This window comes from Hibiscus syriacus, unplaced genomic scaffold (genome assembly GCF_006381635.1).
Source record: "Hibiscus syriacus cultivar Baekdansim isolate YM2019G1 unplaced genomic scaffold, ASM638163v2 tig00109980_pilon, whole genome shotgun sequence".
NCBI classification, from domain to species: Eukaryota; Viridiplantae; Streptophyta; class Magnoliopsida; order Malvales; family Malvaceae; genus Hibiscus; species Hibiscus syriacus.
Window position 1 is genome coordinate 584279 of NW_024062547.1, and position 19969 is coordinate 604247.

The 19969-nt window shown below is 31.4% G+C and overlaps 1 protein-coding gene across 1 annotated transcript; it reads left to right on the forward strand.

The window, feature by feature from the left end:
• The first annotated feature begins 13359 nt into the window (after positions 1-13359).
• Positions 13360-17896, forward strand: LOC120211705 (nicotinate N-methyltransferase 1). Its single transcript, XM_039210192.1, has 4 exons — positions 13360-13788; positions 13887-14223; positions 16265-16329; positions 17506-17896. Exons 1-4 carry the CDS (start codon positions 13399-13401, stop codon positions 17803-17805), a joined length of 1092 nt encoding a protein of 363 aa, XP_039066123.1. The 5' UTR covers positions 13360-13398; the 3' UTR covers positions 17806-17896.
• The last annotated feature ends 2073 nt before the right edge of the window (positions 17897-19969 follow it).

The window sequence follows — 19969 nt, forward strand, 5'->3', positions numbered from 1 at the left end:
CTAAGTTGAGTAATTTTAGTGCATAAAATGTGAATTCTGGGCTGGTGTGTATCGGTACATATTCAACATGTACCGATACATCAAGGGTAAATTTCCAGAAAATGTTCAAAGTGTCGATACACAGGAAGTGTATTGATACGCCCTTTAAAATGAAAACATCGAATGTAATTTGTGTATCGATACATAGGTAGTGTATCAATACACACGTTAAGGAATGTACCGATACACTATAGAGTGTACCGATACCTACCTTAAATAAAAGATAAAAGTAGATATAGAACGTAATCCCGTTCTGGAACAATCGAAGAATTAGGATAAAATCAAATCAAGCAATGTTAAGGCGAGTGCATAATATAGGTATAATTTAATGGAAATAAGATTTGCGATAAGTCTATTTCCTAGATTAATTTCATAGTATAATAGTTATTAACATGCATACATTATAGTCTTTATTAAATATGCATGTCATATATATTTACATATGATTCACTACATGTCATATGACTCATATGAATCTATTTAAATACTTGTGACATAGAATATGATATGGATGATCATATGCACATGTGAAATATGATAGAAGAAAAAATATATGTGATTACTATGGAAATAATATAAGTACATGTTTATATGAAGTAAAATATTAATGCCCAGTTATGTAATATAAGAGCTCTAGGTATAGTTAGCATGCCAAGAGTCGAGGGTTTCATAGGTCCTTCGGGACAACTTATAGGTCCTTCAGGACAACTTATAGGTCATTCGGGACATACTCACAGGTCCTTCGGGACAAATTTCATATGCCACTCAGTGGGACATATACGAGCTGTGGTGAAATCAGATGTGCACAACCTCTATGTACTCGAATACCATAAGTTCTCAGTATATACATGGGCATGTAAATAATATAAAAAGGGTGTATTGCATTATATGTTATAGTATTAGCATTGTTTATAATGAATCATATGAATGAAATGGAATTATGAATATTGTGTTGCATGTTCATAATCATAAAAAAATACAATATCATAAGTGTATTCCTCACTAAGTCTATGACTTAGCCTGTAAGTGATTTACACGTAAGTACATAAAAGCAAGAAAATCATTCCTAGGAGCAGCAGAGCAGCATATCACAGCTTGAAGATCATATCAGAAGCCCCTACACAGTATGTTTGTTTATGTAATCTATGTGTTGGCATGTAAATAGAGTCGGATAGTACTTAAGCTCTGGTCAAGTTGTATTGTTTTGAACTTAATAATGTAAACATAGTTTTTTATGTTAATAAAAGTTTAAATTAACTATGGTTTTTATAAATGAACGAGCTTTGAAAAGTCAATTTGACACCTCAGATTCGTATTCGGGTCAGATACGGGTTGGGGGTGTTACACTTTTTCTAGTTCAAGGTGTCCAATTATGAAATTAAAGGAACCTAGAAGCTCAAACCTAAAAATGTAGGTTCTAATATTAATCCTATTTGATTTTAATCAATTATCGAATCGAATAATCAATAATGTCCCTTGACCATTTAGGCGAAGGCCAACTCGAATTATTCCCTAAATTAAAAGACTAGTTTGAAATCTAACTAAAAGTGGAGGCTCTATTTAACCTATTTGATTATGTTAATATTAAAGTTCTAATTGAAGTTGGGGACTAAACGTCAAAGATCTAAAATATCAAGTTCTAAAAGACTAAAAGTACAAAGACCTAAATTGATAATTTCTAAAGTTGAGGTCTAAATAACAACAAAAATTCTAAATATTATCTAAATTATTAAACCTAAAGTCTTTTTTTAGAAAATATTAATTATAAATAAATTTTAAAGTCGAGCAATCGATTCGAGTAATCGGACATCTTAATCAAAAACTCGACTCAAATTGCTCCCTAATTAAACTAGAGTGTCAACGTAATTTCTAAGTTCAATTCGAGTGTTAACCTAATCTAAGAAAAGAAATCGAATGACTAAATTATGAAACAAAACAATTAATAATAAGCTTAATTAAAATAAAAAAATAAAAAGAGTAAAAAATAACATAAAATAAAAATAAACATAAATACAAGGAACTAATTGCATAAATATGAAATTGCTAAACTAAAAGGTAACTAATTAAACAGAAAATAGGACTAAGTTGAAACATGTTGAAATTTGAAGACTAAATTGAAATAAAATAAAAAAATAGATTAGGTTTAAAATACAAAAACATGCATAAACTACAGGGACCTAATGTAAAATTTTTAATTTTATTTAAGCCTAAAAATAATCTATTAAATTAAAAAGGATAAATTATAGTATCAGTCCTCATATATTTTTTAAAAAATTAAAAGGTCACTACACATGACTAAAGTGTAAAAACACGCTAAAAATAGGGTGACTAAAAAGGAATTATACCAAAAATTACAAAGCACAAACGAAAATGGGAAAATTCTGAAAATGGTCCCTTCCAGTGAACTTTTTTATAAAAACTCGCATAAGTTAGGGGGATCAAAGTGAAATTTCCCCTAACTTCCTTTATACATACAACATTTTTTTCTTTTTTTTCATTTCAAAAAAAAAGGGAGAAGCTCTCTCCTCTCTCCTCGACCAACCCATTGCCGGCCGCCACACACGTTAGCCGGAAAACCTGAAATACCCCAAATTGCTCCAAAAAAAACCCCTAAGCCCAGATCTACCAACCTAAGCCCTCACTTGGGGCTAAAAACACCGAAAACTGCCCCTAAACCCAAAGAAAATAGCCCAACTTTTCAACTACCCTCTGGATTCCGACGACGCGTACGACTCAGGTATGATTTAAATATGCTATTTTTTTATTTCCTTCGTATTTTTAATGTAAAATGGTTGATATTTGTTATTTTAAAAGCCTCTATTTTTTATATTTGGGATAAATTAGAGTTTTAGAATGAAACTAAAAAAGGTACGATTTGTTTCAAAATCTAAAAGAAAAAAAATCCTTGCTTTAATGAGATCCAAAATTGAAAAAAATTAAAAATAAAAAAATAAAATAGGGAAGCTATTCGAATACCAAAAAAGAAGAAGGACAAAAACCTTGTTTATTGCTTTGAACGGAATTAGTTAAAGTGGTTTTCTTATTTTCAAAACCCGAACCATTTTACCGATTTTTGTCTAGGTTTTATACCCATTTTACAAAGAAAATTGAAAATGATTTCCTGTTGCTTGTTGTTTTTTTTTTTGCAGAATTGTAGAGTGTGAGTTTGGCGTACATGGGTCATTTTTCAGGTATTGGGGCATAAAAGGGTGATTGTTGGTTAGGGTTTATGGGTGGTTGATATCCTATGGTTTAGGGTTAGGTTTGAATGGTTTGGTTTGGGTCGATTCGGGTCTTGGCTTGAGGCCGGTTCGAGATTTAGCTTGGGGTCGAGTTATATTTTATGTTTTGGGTATTGTTTGGGTTTCGGGCCTGGTTGAAAAATGGGTTTGTTTTGTAAAGGGCTTGGGGTTTTGATTGGGGATTGTAAATGTTTGGGTTTGGCTTAGTTGAAAAATGGTGATTACAGATGCCCATCTTTTCTCATTGCTATGAAATGGGAATGAAGCAAAGATAATAAAACACCATTTTTCATCTTGGTCTCTTATTGTCAAACTGTGAACTCTTTGCTGGGAATGTCAATTCATCTCTTTCTGTGAAATTTGTCAAGGTCTTACTGCAAATGATGTCATCTTTGCTTCGTTATCTTGGTTGAGTCTCCATTTTCAGTTCTTCAAGCTACAAGTTCTTCTCATCATGATCTTTCTATTGGAAATATTGGTCCCTCGAGTGATGCGTTGATGATTCGAAGTATTGTGAATCGAGCAAAGAAAATGTGAACCCCTTTAGTGGGCATTGCTGATTCGAAGTGCTGTGAATTGAGCAAAGGAAACGTTGAAAACACCCTGATCGAAGGTCTTATGGATGGCCCGAAGGACTTATCATCTTGCTCAAAAGACTTATGGATGACCCGAAGGATTTAAGCATCATACTCAAAAGGTTACTAATGGCCTGAAGGACTTAAGTTGATTCGAAGTATTGTGAATCGAGAAATAGGAAATGTTAACCCCTCTTGTGGGGTGTTGCTGATTCGAAGTGTTGTGAATAGAGAAAAGGAAATGTTGAAAAATATTGCCCGAAGGACTTATCATCTTTCTCGAAAGACTTATAGATGACCCGAAGGATTTAAGCATCATGCTCGAAAGACTTACTGATGGCCCGAAGGACTTAAGCTGATTTGAACTGTTGTGAATCAAGCAAAGGAAATGTTAACCCCTCTGGTGGGGCGTTGCTGATTCAAAGTGTTGTGAATCGAGCAAAGGAAATGTTGAAAATATCCTACCTGAAGGTCTTTTGGATGGCCCGAAGGACTTATAATTTTGCTCGAAAGACTTATAGATGACCCGAGAGATTTAAGCATCATGCTCGAAAGACTTACTGATGGCCCGAATAACTTACTCATCAAGAAACACCTGAAAATCAGGTTTAGTTTCTAAAAACTCATTTGAAAAATCAAGAAACCCCTAAAAATTAGGCTTAGCTTCCTTTAAAAGTTCATTTGAAAACATCCTATCAAGGAGCTTTTGAAAATCAGACCTGGTTTCTTTAAAAATTCTTTTGAAAACATCATGTCGTTTGGGTAACGTTCCCCCACATCAAAGTAATGATTCTTCTTGGATTGGGTTTCTCAATTCTTGAGGTTCTACAACTCTGAATATAATACCCTCCATTCAAGGCTTGAATTATGCTCTTTCTTCGCTCTTCTTTTTTTGGACAATCTGTAAAATTGTCTTGATGCATGAAATGTGAATGCAATATATATGTATTTAAATGTATTGCATGACTTTTTTATATGCAGAAATGTTTATCAGTAATCCTCTTTTGACTTCAAAATGGAGATCTCGTTCCTCTTTCACTTGATTACTCTTGTACGGAGTCTGCCCCCAACATCAACATGGTCAAACTATTCATCTTGTACATCATGTCCTCACGTCTTATATCTTTTGTCTCACTTCTTCAACATAATTCTGGAAGAAGCGTTTTCTCTATTGAATTCTTGTTGCGATCAGGTGGACGACTGAGCACCTTACTTGTCCTCGACTCAACTTTTCAATCAAAATTGTTTCTCAAGAGTCCTTTTTCAATTGAAGCATTAATGGTTTGTTTCTCTAGGTAAGCTTTGTTTGTTTTTATTCTGCCCTTGGCACTCCAAATGGTCAGACTCATTCATCATGTCTGTTTGATTCGAATCTTGTTATCTTAACGACATCTGGTTTTGGTAATGTCCTAATGTGGGTATTCATGGCTCTATTCGTGTGAAGACCTTAATATCAAATGGTCTTACTCTTGTGTCGCTAATCAACAATGTTATCGAACAACTTGAGGGCTTCTCTTTATGATGCCACCATCAGATCGACATTTAAGAAGTTATCAATCCTTATAATTGTCTTTTTTTTTTCTATGAGCTGTGATATGTGTCATCTTCAACTAAGGCGATCATCTTCTTCTGAAACGTCACAATGAAGTGTTAGAAGTTTTGTCCTCCATTCCTTTGCTTTTAAGAAATGCTTCATTGTTCTAGCATCATGTGTTCTTTTTCTCCGATAGAGGCATAATGAGCCTCACCAGCTTTAAGGACCTTTTTCACTTGAGATTGTCCTGTTTGAAAATGTTTTTTCTTTTCTTTTCTTTTATGTGAGAAAAAAATTGTTGAATAAAATTCAAAAGTGTTGTCATTTTTTTCGGGCTCACAATCAAAACAAATTGTAAAATAAGAGTTCATTGAATATCAAATAAGTCAAATTTTCTTTTAGTCCTTCAAAAATTATATACATTTGAAAAGTGTAAAGATTAATGATGATATATGGCTTAGGCTGACTTGGGAAGGCAATGTGTTTCAGGTTAGCTTCTTGCGTCCTCGATTCTGGTGTTCATTAACCTGATAAAGCAGTTGCCATGTTTCTCTTCTGGAAATGTTTACTGGTTCTCATCCCTTGTGAGCGCCTTTGGGTTGTGTAATACTTTATCAAGAAATGTATAAGACTGTATTCTGTGTAGTGGTTGATAATCTTCGTGTTCGAACTGTCTTTTCAGGTTTTCAACTCGAATTCTCTTTTGGTTTCAAGACGTCTTCTAAAATTTTACGTCTTGAACCCTCCTTTTATTACTTTTCCCTATCATGCATTAAAGATTTTAGAAACCATTTTTTGCAAAAAAAATTAACCCTGAGAGGCAGAATGAAATCTGAAGATAACCTTTCCACTTAGAAATCCATGTATGATTAGAAGGAACTTTCCAAGTACGTAATGTAGATCGAGGCTCATGGTTATGAAAGAAAGGGATAAATAGGCCCAAATAGGTGTTTAAGGGTTATTAAACCAATGATCGATTCGTTCTATTGTCTTCAATCTTGTGTTGCTAGACTTAAATTTGCTCGTGTCTCTTTCATTTCATTTTATTTTATTTTGGTGTTATATGATCTTCTAGCGAATTGATTCTAGATCTTTGAACCGTCCATCTTGAAGTATTTGATCGGTTTTCTTTCTTTTCCATTTTTTTCTTTTTTCTTTTCTCTCTTTTTCTTTTTTCTTTTTCTTTTTGCTTTCTTTTATCTATTTTCTTTTCCCTTTTTTCTCCCTTTTTTGTTTTTCTTTTTGTTCTTTTTTCTCTTTGTGTTATCAACTCGATTTGATATTTGAGTGCTTGTGTTTAGTTCACCTTGCGGTATTTTGTTATTTTTCACTTTATTTTATCATGACTTGCTTCTGTAGAGAATCTGGATTGATGATCTTCACTCATGCAAGCAGATATCATTCATCTTTGCCCCTTAGTGCGGAGGGTGATCCTTGGTTAGGGTTAAATCAGAAGAAAAAAATATTATAGGCTCAAAAGGGGACAACAAGGGATTTATATATTTGAAAGGATAAATGAAACAAAGTCGTTCATCATCTCATATACGGAAGTCTTTGTAAAATAGGTATCCCCAGGGGGACAATTATTCAAGATTAACATTATTTACATGAAAACAATATAATTAATGCATGATAGAATTATTTAAATGATTCTCTTTATTTCTTCTTCTTCAATTCGCTCCTAGTATGCCCCAATTATTCGAATTCTCTTGCAAAAACTTGATCCGCAACACTTCATCTTGTCTTTTTTGCAGGAAAGGTCCTCAGTATGCCCCCAAGATTTGTTGAGGTTGGGAAATGAATGTTGGTTATGTTTTTAGGAAGGGAAATGTGCGACTTTAAAGTCATAATTCTGAGAAAGGTAATGTCATGGAAAGGTTAACTCTATTTGGAAAGGTAAAAGTACAGGTTTTGGTGCCTCGGGGAGGATAAATGTACGACTTTATTGTTTCAGAGGGAAGTGATGTCAAAGTTCGGTCTTTTGGTAATGAGCATACTCCGTGTAAGGAAACGAGTAAGGGTGTTCGTCTTTGGAGGAACACGAAAGTTTAATCTTGTCACTTGTCAAAGATCTATAATTAATGAAGTAGTAAAAAAACCTTTAATTCATTTGATATTCAAAGAATTATCGGATTAAAATTTGATTTATTGCTCCTAACCTAAAAAATTCCATAAGTTCAATCAACAAAATATTTATTGAGTATGCAAAGAATGAAAATATGTTCAAAAGGACAAAGCCAATGTCATAAGGCTTCACGGTGGCTGGAAGAACTTTTCTTATTTCGCACCGGGATGCCTCATTATTAAAGGTTTATGATGTGCCTTGAACTTTAGTGCCCACAGACCTATATGATGTGCCTTGAACTTTAGACGGGGCTAACATTACGTCCACAACTCTCATTCTTTTTTAGGTACGAATGAAGTGATTTCATATTACCTCAAAACTTTTATCACAAGATTATTTGTGAGTTACTCTCGAGATCCATGACTAATGCACGTTGAGATGTAATGTATACCATGTAATGTACAATGTATATATACTAATACAAAAACGTAAAGATGCACATGCAAACGCAAAGATGCAAAAAAAAGGAGTTCAAAATCCAAGATGCAAATGTAACAAGGAATTGATCCAAAAAATAATTGTTCCTTGAACAATTCTTGAAAAATCAACAATGTCTTGGTACGCCGGGGAAGTGAAAATATGGTCCATCTTCAAGTTGTACAACCCCTGCGAGCATTTAGGTACTGTTTCATCTTCAAAGCTTCTACTTCATCTCATACTTTCAGAAATCTTTTCGAGCTTGTTATTGATCTTCAACTATTGGCTTCAGCGTTGAATCTTCTTGAGCCCACCTTGTTATCTCAGCATGTAGATGTTTGGCTTGTCTCCTTAGTGGACAGACTCTCTCTTGGCGCTACTCGATCTACGTAGATCATCTTCGAAATTCTTTCGATCGCAGTGAAAGACATGTTGTGGGCATTGTTTTTCAAGAACCTTATAAAAGATCAGTTATTTAAGGGATCAACACCTTTGAATGATATATCATGTCCATGCAAAAATGCAACAAGATCAGACAAAAGGAAATCAATGTTAATAGGAACAAGATAAAAAGAATCAAGTTAGTTGAAATGATTAGACAAAGAAATGTAATATTAGCAACAAAAATTAAATTCGACTCAAAGTTGAGACTGAAAATAAAGCTACAAAGTAAATTAATAGTCCTAACCGAATGTGTTCTAATTCTCCTAGGCTATCCACATAGCTCTAGTGGGTAGGTTTACTAAATTCCCTACATGTGGTCAGTTGTAGAAAAGCCATATTTACAGCCTGCTAAGGTTGATTTCGATTCTGGCTCATTACAAACTTACGAATCGGATTCGACTCAGGGTATCGCACTACTAAAAGTGTACCTCAGATCCGATATTCTTGATAGACAACTTAGGATGTTTTCCATAGATACTTTATCATACCCATATAAGGAAACTCAATGCTCCTCGTGAGGTATGACGTTTCTCCCTAGGCAACTTAGGATATTTTCCAGAGATACTTTATCATACCCACACAAGGAAACTCAATGCTCCTCATGAGGTGTGACGTTTCTCCCTACTTAGGTAAACTGAGTTTGAGCTCGGTTAAGAGCTATGATATGCAACAGTCCTAAATAATTTCATAGAAGTGTAAGTATTAACCAGAGATAAAATCTCTTTTTTTTAAATAATGTAATAAAACGTAAATTAAATAAGATCGAACTTGTAATTTCCAAAATCCTAAATATATGGTAACCAACTCGTGGCTCAACTCTCAATTTGTTTTAAAAATAAAACATCCCCAGTATAGTAGTCAAGCTGTCGACACCATTTTTTGCCCGGGCGGGGAAAAGAACGATACAGACTCGGGGGTTTTCTCTTTTGAAAAGAATTTTTGAAATGTGAGGAGTCGCCACCAATCATTTAAGGTGTGATTGGGACATCATGAAAACCGGGTGATTTTAATAAAATATTTTTTTATCAAAATACCAAGTTTTAAGGTCTGCGAAAATCCAGAAATCGAGTTCAAGAGTCAGTTACGCGTGGGGAAGGATTAACATCCCCACAAGCGCCCAAAATTGGTACCTAGTTGATTACCCTATATTTAAAATCAAAACTTTTGAGTTCGATATTTATTTAATTTCAAACTCATTAGGGATGCAACATTGAAAAGGGTGTTCGTTTATTAAGACCGATAGCATTCGCTCCTAGCATAAACGCGATAGATCAACTATTGTGCCTAATAATCGGACATTGCCTTAATTTTAGAAATCAAGATGTGGTCTTTGAAAAGGATGTTGACCTATTTCGGGACTCACCAGTTGTCACCCCTGAGCATACTTGCGGGAGATATAATATAAATTCCCTAATAAGTAAACATTTCCTTAGGTTTGAAAATAAAATGCAATCAAACAAATTTTTATTTAATCTTAATTAAGCTAAGGTAAATTAAAGGCTTTTTCTAGCTCAAAGTGTCAAATTATGAAATTAAAGGAACCTAGAAGCTCAAACCTAAAAATGTAGGCTCTAATATTAATCCTATTTGATTTTAATCAATTATCAAATCGAATAATCGAGATGGTCCCTCAAGCATTTAGACGAGGACCAATTTGAATTATTCCCTAAATTAAAAGACTAGTTTGAAATCTAACTAAAGTGGAGGCTCTATTTAACCTATTTGATTATGTCAATATTAAAGTTTTGATTGAAGTTCAGGGACTAAAAGTCAAAGATCTAAAATATCGAGTTCTAAAAGACTAAAAGTACGAGGATCTAAATTGATAATTTCTAAAGTTGAGGACTAAATAAAACCTAAAGTCTTTTTTTAGAAAATATTAATTATTAATAAATTTTAAAAGTCGAGCAATTGATTTGAGTAATCGGGCATCTTATTCGAGAACTCGACTCGAATTGCTCCCTAATTAAACTAGAGTGTCAACCTAATTTCTAAGTTCAATTCGAGTGTTAACCTAATCTAAGAAACTAAATTGAATGATTAAATTATGAAACAAAACAATTAATAATAAGCTTAATTAAAATAATAAAATAGCAAATAATAAAAAAATAGTAAAAAAACAACATAAAATAAAAATAAAATAAACATAAATTCAAGGACCTAATTGCATAAATATGAAATTGCTAAACTAAAAGGGAACAAATTAAACATAAAATAAGACTAAATTGAAACATGTTGAAATTTAAAGACTAAATCAAAATAAAATAAAATATTAAGGGTAAAATAAAAAAACACACGTAAACTACAGGGACCTAAAGGTAATTTTTTCAATTTTATTTAAGCCTAAAAATAATATGTTAAATTATAGAATCAGTCCCCATGCATTTAAAAAAAATTAAAGGTCACTACACATGATTAAAGTGTAAAAACATGTTAAAAGTAGGGGGACTAAAAAGGAATTATACCAAAAATTACAAAACACAAACGAAAATGAGAAAATTCTGAAAATGGTCCATGCCAATGAACTTTTTGTAAAAACGCGTGTAAGTTAAGGGGACCAAAGTGTACTTTCCCCCTAACTTTCTTTATACATACAACATTTTTTTTCATTTCAAACAAAAACAGAAAAAAAAGGGATAAGCTCTCCCCTCTGTCCTCGGTCGGCCCACTGCCAACCGCCTCGCCCTGCTTCCAACCGTCGCTCCCTAAATCGCTCAATAAAAGCCCCAAACCCATCTACCAACTTAAGCCCTCACTTGGGGCTAAAAAAGTCGAAAACTGCCCTTAAACCCGAAGAAAAGGCTCGACTTTTTGCTCCCCTCTGGACTTTGACGACGCGTACGATTCAGGTATGATTTAAATCTGCTATTTTTTTTATTTCCTTCGTATTTTAATGTAAAATGGTTGATTTTTGTTACTTTAAAAGCCTTTGTTGTCTTATATTCGGGATAAATTAGCGTTTTAGAATGAAACTAAAAAAAGGGTACGGTTTTTTTTGAAATCTAAAAAAATACCTTGCTTTATTGAGATCCAAAACTGAAAAAATAAAAAAATAAAAAATAAAAGAAGGAAACTATTTGAACACCAGAAAAAAAGAAGGATAAAAACCTTGTTTATTGCTTTGAACGAAATCAGTTACAGTGGTTTTTTTGTTTTCAGAATATGACCCATTTTACTGATTGTTGTCTGGGATTTATACCCATTTTACAAAGAAAATTAAAAATGATTGATTGTTGCTTGCTTTTTTTTTTTTTTTTTTTTGCAGAAGTATAGAGCGTGAGTTTGGCGTACATGGGTCATTCTTCGGGTATTGGGGCAGAAAAGGGTGTTTGTTGGTTGGGGTTTAGGGTTAGGTTTGAGTGGCTTGGTTTGGGCAGGTTCGAGCCTTGGCTTGGGGCCGGGTTGTATTTTGGGTTTTGGATATTGGTTGGGTTTTGGGCCTGGTTTAAAAATGGATTTGTTTTGTAAAGGGCTTGGGGTTTTGATTGGGGTTTGTAAATATTTAGGTTTGACTTAGTTAAAAAATGGTGATTACATTAATATCACCATTTAACTTTAAATCATCACTAAAATTATTAAAACATACTTAATACTCAAAACATCCGACGTACAATAAACCAACATGCACATTTATAAAATACAATAAGCATTTTAGATTATTAAGTATAATACCTTGAACTTAGCAACGAAAGGAGGCACCTTTACTTGGCTTTCTCCAATATTCTTCGTTTATGCATTATGAAACATTTATCCAATGATTTTAGTCATACATACTAATTGATGATTTCATAATTCAGGTTAATGCTTGAAAATTAATTTAAAAATCTAGATTATTACAAATTATACTGTTCATCTTATTCTCCATGATAAATTATAACTATTTTTGAAAAATCTGATCAAACAAAAGATGTATTAAATAACAGATTACATGTAGGATGGGCATAGGTCGGGTCAGTTCAGATTTTCGGTCAACCCAATCCGACCCAAAAATTATATAATAATAAATAATTAATATATACAAAGATTAATAAATGAAATCATGAGATTAGTCTTAATATTTTTCCATACACATCACACATGTCAGCATACGTTTTATATTCCAAACTTATAGTATATTTTTTAAAGTTGGTTATATATTATAAGTTAGTCTCTGCTTGAAAATAAATATAAAATAAAATACATTCTATTATATGTTTGATAATAGATAAATAATTTTTATAATTTAGTTAATTAAAAAAACAATACAATCTTAACCTTCAACCATCAACCTGACCGAAACGAGATCACTGGAAGTTTCTTGGTGAACATCTAACCGTGCATCCAAGGTATATAAAGCGATATTTAAATGATTTTTCATGGAGGGAAAATAAATGATAACTTATCGCTTTATATATATATATATTATTTATTTATTTAAATAGTCTAACGTGATTATAAAATAATATATGTTTAAAATTTTTCTTAGTTATTGCCAATGTACAGATCATGTAAATATAATTGTTTCAACCTAGAATTTCTAAGAAAAATAACACACTTTAACCGCTGAGACCATTTAAAAATATATATTATAAACATATTATTAAATATTAGATAAAATAGTTTTATGATATTATATAATAATAAATAATTAACATATACAAAGATTAATAAATGACATTTTTAAATATAAATAGTTAAATTTATTAAATTATTTTGAGTTATTACTAAATTAAAAAGAATGTATAAATTTTAATAATTAGAATAACTATTATACTGAACTTAAATTAATGTTTTTTTCAATTTTAATAATTTGTGACTTATTTGTAATAATCATTCAATTAAATATCTAAATTATAATTTTTATATAAAAAATACCTATGTATTATAGAATATAATTAATAAACAATATGAGATGCATTTAAAAAAAAAATCAGTTAATACTACTTAAATGTAGTGCCCTAGTAGTTTCAGTCTCTTGTACCCACCACAACAGCTAAATATCAAATCTCTTATCCATTTCATCAAACCAGCGGCAGCAAATCCATGATGGAGAACGCCGAGGCAGCAGCAGCAGCAGCAGCAGAGCGCAGTAACAAGGCAAGGCTAGCCATTATGGAATTGGCTAACATGATAAGCGTCCCCATGTCTCTCCACGCCATCGTCCGCCTAAACGTACCCGACGCTATCTGGCAAGACGGCGCCAACACCCCGCTCTCCGCCGCCCAGATTCTCTCGCATGTACTCCCTTCCGGAAGCGGCGGAGATCCCGAAAACCTCCAGCGTATCCTACGCATGCTCACCAGCTACGGCGTTTTCGACGAACTTCTCGATAACAGCGGTGAAAGAAAATACTCCCTCACCGAGATCGGGAAAACACTTGTAACCGACGCGGAGGGTCTATCTTATGCACCCTACGTGCTCCAGCACCACCAGGTATATCCCAATCCCTCTTTTTCATTTCTATTTTCAACCGTTGATTTCTTTAAAATTGAATCGATTATGGTACGATCTGTGATTTATAAATGTTTTAGGATGCTTTGGTGAGAGCGTGGCCGTTGGTGCACGAAGCGGTTTTGAATCCGACATCGGAGCCGTTCGTGAAGGCGAACGGCGAGGGAGCTTATAGCTACTATGGGAAGAAACCGGAAATGAATGGGCTGATGCAAAAGGCGATGTCGGGAGTTTCGGTGCCGTTCATGAGAGCTATATTGAACAGCTACGATGGGTTCAAAGGAGTGAAGAAATTGGTCGATGTGGGAGGCAGCGCAGGGGATTGCCTCAGAATGATTCTTCATAAACACCCCCAGGTTGTTGAAGGAATCAATTTTGATCTGCCTGAGGTTGTTGCCAAAGCACCCATCATTCCGGGTCAGATTTTTCCCCTCTTTTTCATCATTTTCATTTTTGACCTATAATTCCTACTCATTAAACCTAACTCTAAATTAATTTAAGTTCAATTTTTTATAACAATCATTTCATCTCATTAAGATATGGAGGTATCTTAATAAAATTGGTTTAATCTTTTATTTTATTTAAACTAATTATTTACAAACCAAATATCAATAATTATAAAAAAATATTTAACAAATTGCTTGAATAATGTGTATGAAAAATTATTTTTTCAAATGTGATGTTTGTTATGGTACTCATTGGAAAATGTATGGATCCCTAAATGATTACCCGAACTGATATATCCGACCCAATATCTAATATTAACTCGAACATGATAATTAAATTTGATCTGATATCCAACCCCTACCCGACCCATACTTTATTCAAAATTTAGCGAAACCAAAATTAACCAGAACCGAAATTAACCTGAATCGAAACCGAAATTAACCTGAACCAAAATTAACTCGAACCGAATTTAACCCGACCCAAAAGCAACCCGAATATATTGAAATTGATAAAAGTTATTAAACAATAAAAGTTATTTTCAATAATAAATTAATTTAAATAAAATTGATAATTTATTAAAAATATTATATTTATAATAAAATAATAAAAAGTTTAAGAGGAATATAAAAGTAGGAATCTAATTGTAAGATTGAAAAAATTAATAAATAAAGTTTACTTATCTTACTTATTATAAAAAATATTAGATTTATAATAAAAATAATAGAAAACAACTAAAACATAGAAAATAATATTAGAATCATAATAAAAATAATATAAAGTTTACTTATGTTACGACTAAAACTTAACATATAAAGTTATGTATTATTTTTTAAAATTTAATAAAATATTAAATTTATAATTGGAAATAAAAATTTTAATAAAAATATTTTTTTTATCAAATAGTTTTCATTATAAACTTTTCATACGAGATCAATATTAAATTTTGATAACAAATTCTAACACGTATTATAGGATCATATTTATATCAAATTATCGATTTATCATCTTTAAATGATGGTTTAATTTAAAATATTGAACGATTGAGAATTGAAATTAAACTTAAATGATAAAATTAACTAATAGGAAGACGTATTTTTACAAGTATATATCAATTATTATATATATATATACTTGATTTTGATTAGACTCATAATCAATTCAACCCGAATTTACCTGATCTAAAGGTTGACCTAAATTGAAAATCAACTGATTCGATATTGACCCGACCCGAAATCTAACTGATCTGGTATTAACCCGACCCAAAATTCAACTGATCCGGTATTGACCCGATCCAAAAATAACCGATCTTATATTGATCCGAACTTGAAAACAACCAATCCAATAATCACCCGACCTAATACCCAACCCAATTCGATTCACCGTACATCAGAACTAGATCCGAACCAGATCCGATCCTATCCGAACATAATTAAACCGAATTTTATCTAGACCCGAAATTACCTGACTCAAATGACCCGACCCAAACCCGATCTGAATGATCCGTTTGTCACCTCTACCCACCGGCTATCACTGTTACTGTGCATACATGAAACATGAAGAAGACACTTTTGACGATTTTCAGAATTTATAGTGTTCCAAACAATTTTCAATGAATATGATAACAAACATGCTATTTTAAAAAATAATATTTCATACACTCTATACAGTTGCATTTTTTTACACATTATTTAAAAGGAAATGCCAAAAAAATTTATTAGAATTACAGTAACATCATATTGAAAAGATTAAACAATAGCCGCCAATTAGTTAGTTTATTGGGATAAATTATTAGATCTCTTTAAATAAAGTTAAGAGTTTTGAGTCTATATGTGAATGAAACAAATTAGAATGAAAATATCATTTTATATTGAGTTTATATTATATTTTATCTGAATTAATAAATTAATAGATAAAATAATAATAATTGTATTAAAGAAAAAATTAAACAATAAATGAATTTTTTTTCTAGAAAGCCAATTAATAATGAATTAATAGGAGGTTGATTTTGTAGGTGTGACCCACGTTGGAGGTGACATGTTTGAGTCGATTCCAGCGGGTGATGCAATCTTCATGAAGGTTAGTCTGATATTTGTTTTTTATTCTTAATTATGAATAATACCCAAGAAAGTTAAGCCCAACCTAATCTCTGTTTTTCTAATATAATTAGGAATATTCTTCTTCCAAACATTTAAATAATATCAAAATAATAATATCTTCATCCTCTCTTAACCATTTAAACAATGGTAACTGCCTTTATTAACTCACTGAAAACATAATTTATAACTATTCTTTATTTATTATATGTATATAACAGAGATTCTCACCCAATCATGAAGTTAATAAAGGCAGTTACCGAATCATCTTGGCACTCCAAAACTCATACTTTATACAATAATTACAAGTGTGTTTCGAATCAATTTTCTTATAATTATTTTAATACTTTTTTTTTTTTTAAAAGAATGTATAAAAGATATTTTTTTAAATATATGATTTATATATTTAAATTAAATTAATAAATCAATTATTTAATTCTTATTTATATATTTAAAATTTACCTTTTTCAAAATATTTATAGATATCAATAATAATAATATATTATCATAAAATATATTTATATACATATTATATTAATTAATTTAAATTAATATATTTTAAATTTTATAATTTAATGTCTAAAACACATTTTATCTTCTTAAAAATAAATTTTAACATCTATATCAAACACTAAATCTTAAGTTCAACTTTTCAAAAACATGTTTAAAAGTACTTTTTAATAATACTTTTCAAAATTAATTCTTAAAAGCATTGCCAAACTTTTTGTTTATTTTTCTAAAGATAATTTACTCTGCTGAATTTAAAAAAATCAATATAAGATAAGATTTTTTTGTTAGAAAATAAATTTATAAGATCGCATGAATTAGAACAAATTATTTATAAAAATAAAAAATATTTAAATTATAGGAATATATAAAAAATTTAAGAAAGACGGTAATCTCAATCAACCCCTCAATTTAATAGCGGATCCATATTGAGCTGAGAATAAACATGTAACCATCGTAAAATTCGAATTTTCTTCCATTATTTATTGATTTTATTAATGATATCTACTCTGAAAATTGTGTCCACTCTATACGAAAAAAGTATATTATTAATATATATATATATATATATTGATTTCTTTTAAATAATTTGATATTTTTGAAAAATGAAGAACAAGTTATTTAAGGTGATGACATTGATTTGGCGGTGCAGTGGGTTTTGACAACATGGACTGATGATGAATGTAAGGCGATAATGGACAACTGTTACAAGGCACTCCCCGTAGGAGGGAAACTGATAGCATGTGAGCCGGTTTTACCGAAGGAATCGGACGACAGTCATCGGAGTCGGGCGCTCCTGGAAGGCGACCTTTTCGTAATGACCATTTACAGGGCCAAGGGAAAGCATAGGACTGAAGATGAATTCAAGCAGCTTGGACTGGCCGCCGGTTTCCCTCATTTTCAAGCATTCTATATTGATTACTTCTATACGGTCTTAGAATTTCAAAAATAGAATAATAGTAGTAGTAATAAGAAATAAGAACCTCATTTGCTGGTCTTATTTTGTTTGTTAATTTTCATTTCTTAATTTATGACTTGGTTAATAATTGGGTCCTATGGTTTTGTTTATTTTCAATTAGCTTGATAAGTCAAAATAGGTTAATACAAATTTGGCTACTAAATTCTTAAATTATTTCAATTTAGTCCTAGTTTTACTAGGTTAGTGAAATTTCAACCTGAAGATTATTTATCTATTTCAATTTAACCTTAATCTTGGTAGTCTTATTGAATTGTGGCCTTTAGATTAAAGGTTGATGACAATTCAGTCCTGATTTAGTTTTCTAATAAGATCTTTAAATAAAAAAAAACTTCTAATTTTGTTCAATTAAGTTTGCAAGCATGTTTATCATTATTTTATTTATATTAACTTTATTTTTTCATCATTTATTTGTTTATTTATCATTTATTATTATTTTTCTTATTAAGATCATTGCTAACTATTTTCTTTTCAGCCTTTGATTTTGTTTTAAAAATAAGACAACATTCATTTTTAAAACATACCAATTTTTAAGCTTTATGAGGTGTTTTAATTTTCCCTACATGTAATTGACTCTTAAATCATATTTTTTTACTTAATTTGAACACATGCCTCCAAAATTATCTGTTTTTTTTCCCAAATTGGACTTTCAAAATTCTTTTTTAAAAGGTGATTTTTTAAGTATTCGGTCCTACCTAAACCAAACGATGATGGAGACTTTGTATTTTAAAAACATGTTTTTCAAGATGAAATACTTTTCAAACTACCTAAAAAAAGATTACAATAGCTTGATGACCTGTTCTCTCAAAAAGGGGTGTTGATCAATGATCGACCAATATGAATAAAAGGCTTTGTAAAATTGTTTTATATGAAGTCGTTCTCATGTCAACGTCTTTTAAAAAAGATCTTTAAAACTTGTGAAAATTTAGGAAACAGATATTTCTTCTCGTAATGAAATTATGATGAGGTTATTTATTAAATTAGTGTCTTTTGTGCTTGGACTTTTATATCATTACCTTTTGCCCAAGTTATATTTCGATTAATTGGGAGTAAAACATTACGCCTTCGTGAGGAAAACCTCTATTCAAGATAGCAATTTGCTCCCAGTGATAGGGAAATGCATCTTCCAAAATTGAACTTGATCTATATGAGCATATAATGGAGAGGATCGAGAACATTACTAACCTTAGTAGGTGATAGTGAGGACAATTTGGTATATATTCTAAAACCGAATCATATGTAGAAAACTATATGGGTCCATCCAGATTGGAGCCATTCTCGAACCACTAGTTGTTACCTACTTATGTACATATAAAAAGTACACATACCTTTGTACTTATGATTAAACATATTAGATTTTTTCCCTTTCAATATAACAACATATGGGTTGCAAGCATGCGTGGATAGAAAGCACATGTGAGTAGGACTTTTAAGAAGACATGACATGTAGAAAACACGTATGGGTAGGATTTACTCACAGTTTTTTATGATTTTAATTTGTCTTTTTCCCGTACTAACTTTTCTTCTTTCTTCTTGTTTTTTCTCCTCATCATATACATGTGCATCATTTTCATATAAAGGTATTGGTTTGTAATTGGCCATAGAAATAAAAGGCTTTATTCTTTCTTTCTTTCTTTTTAATGGAAAAGGGATTCTTCTACAAGGTAGAGAAGAATTTGGACGCTCAAAAGTGATATGAAGTGGATAAGATGTTGATTGGAGCTCTTACATAGTTTAAAAACTCGTTATACAATTGTTTTATTTTCAGTCGAGAAGATATGACTCCACCAATTGAAGATCACATGACTTTGTTCCATCTCGAGAAGGTTCAAGTCGATTTAATCTTCACAACGCCACATTGACCTCAATCGGTCATGAACAAATTGGTGGATCAAATTATACAAGAAAAAAAAAGGAGCGAAGGTATTTCTTGGGATAGCCTTTGAGGGCAAATCCAAACTCATCCCTATATCAAGAAACAAGAAAATAATAGAAATATTTACTTTGAGCATTGTAATACTAACCAAAAGCAATGATTAATTTTAGTTTAAATAAGTCTTTTAGGGATCGAATCTAAATTAAATATTATAATATTAAAATTATTAGATTAAATTATGAGATATTGAACAAAAATAAGGGT

Bases quoted from the DNA above. Each gene is read 5' to 3' on its own strand.
- LOC120211705 (XM_039210192.1), top strand. From the start codon at position 13,399: ATGATGGAGAACGCCGAGGCAGCAGCAGCAGCAGCAGCAGAGCGCAGT. The intron at 13,789-13,886 runs GTATATCCCAAT...TAAATGTTTTAG, and splicing joins ACGTGCTCCAGCACCACCAG to GATGCTTTGGTGAGAGCGTG. The intron at 14,224-16,264 runs GTCAGATTTTTC...TTGATTTTGTAG, and splicing joins CAAAGCACCCATCATTCCGG to GTGTGACCCACGTTGGAGGT.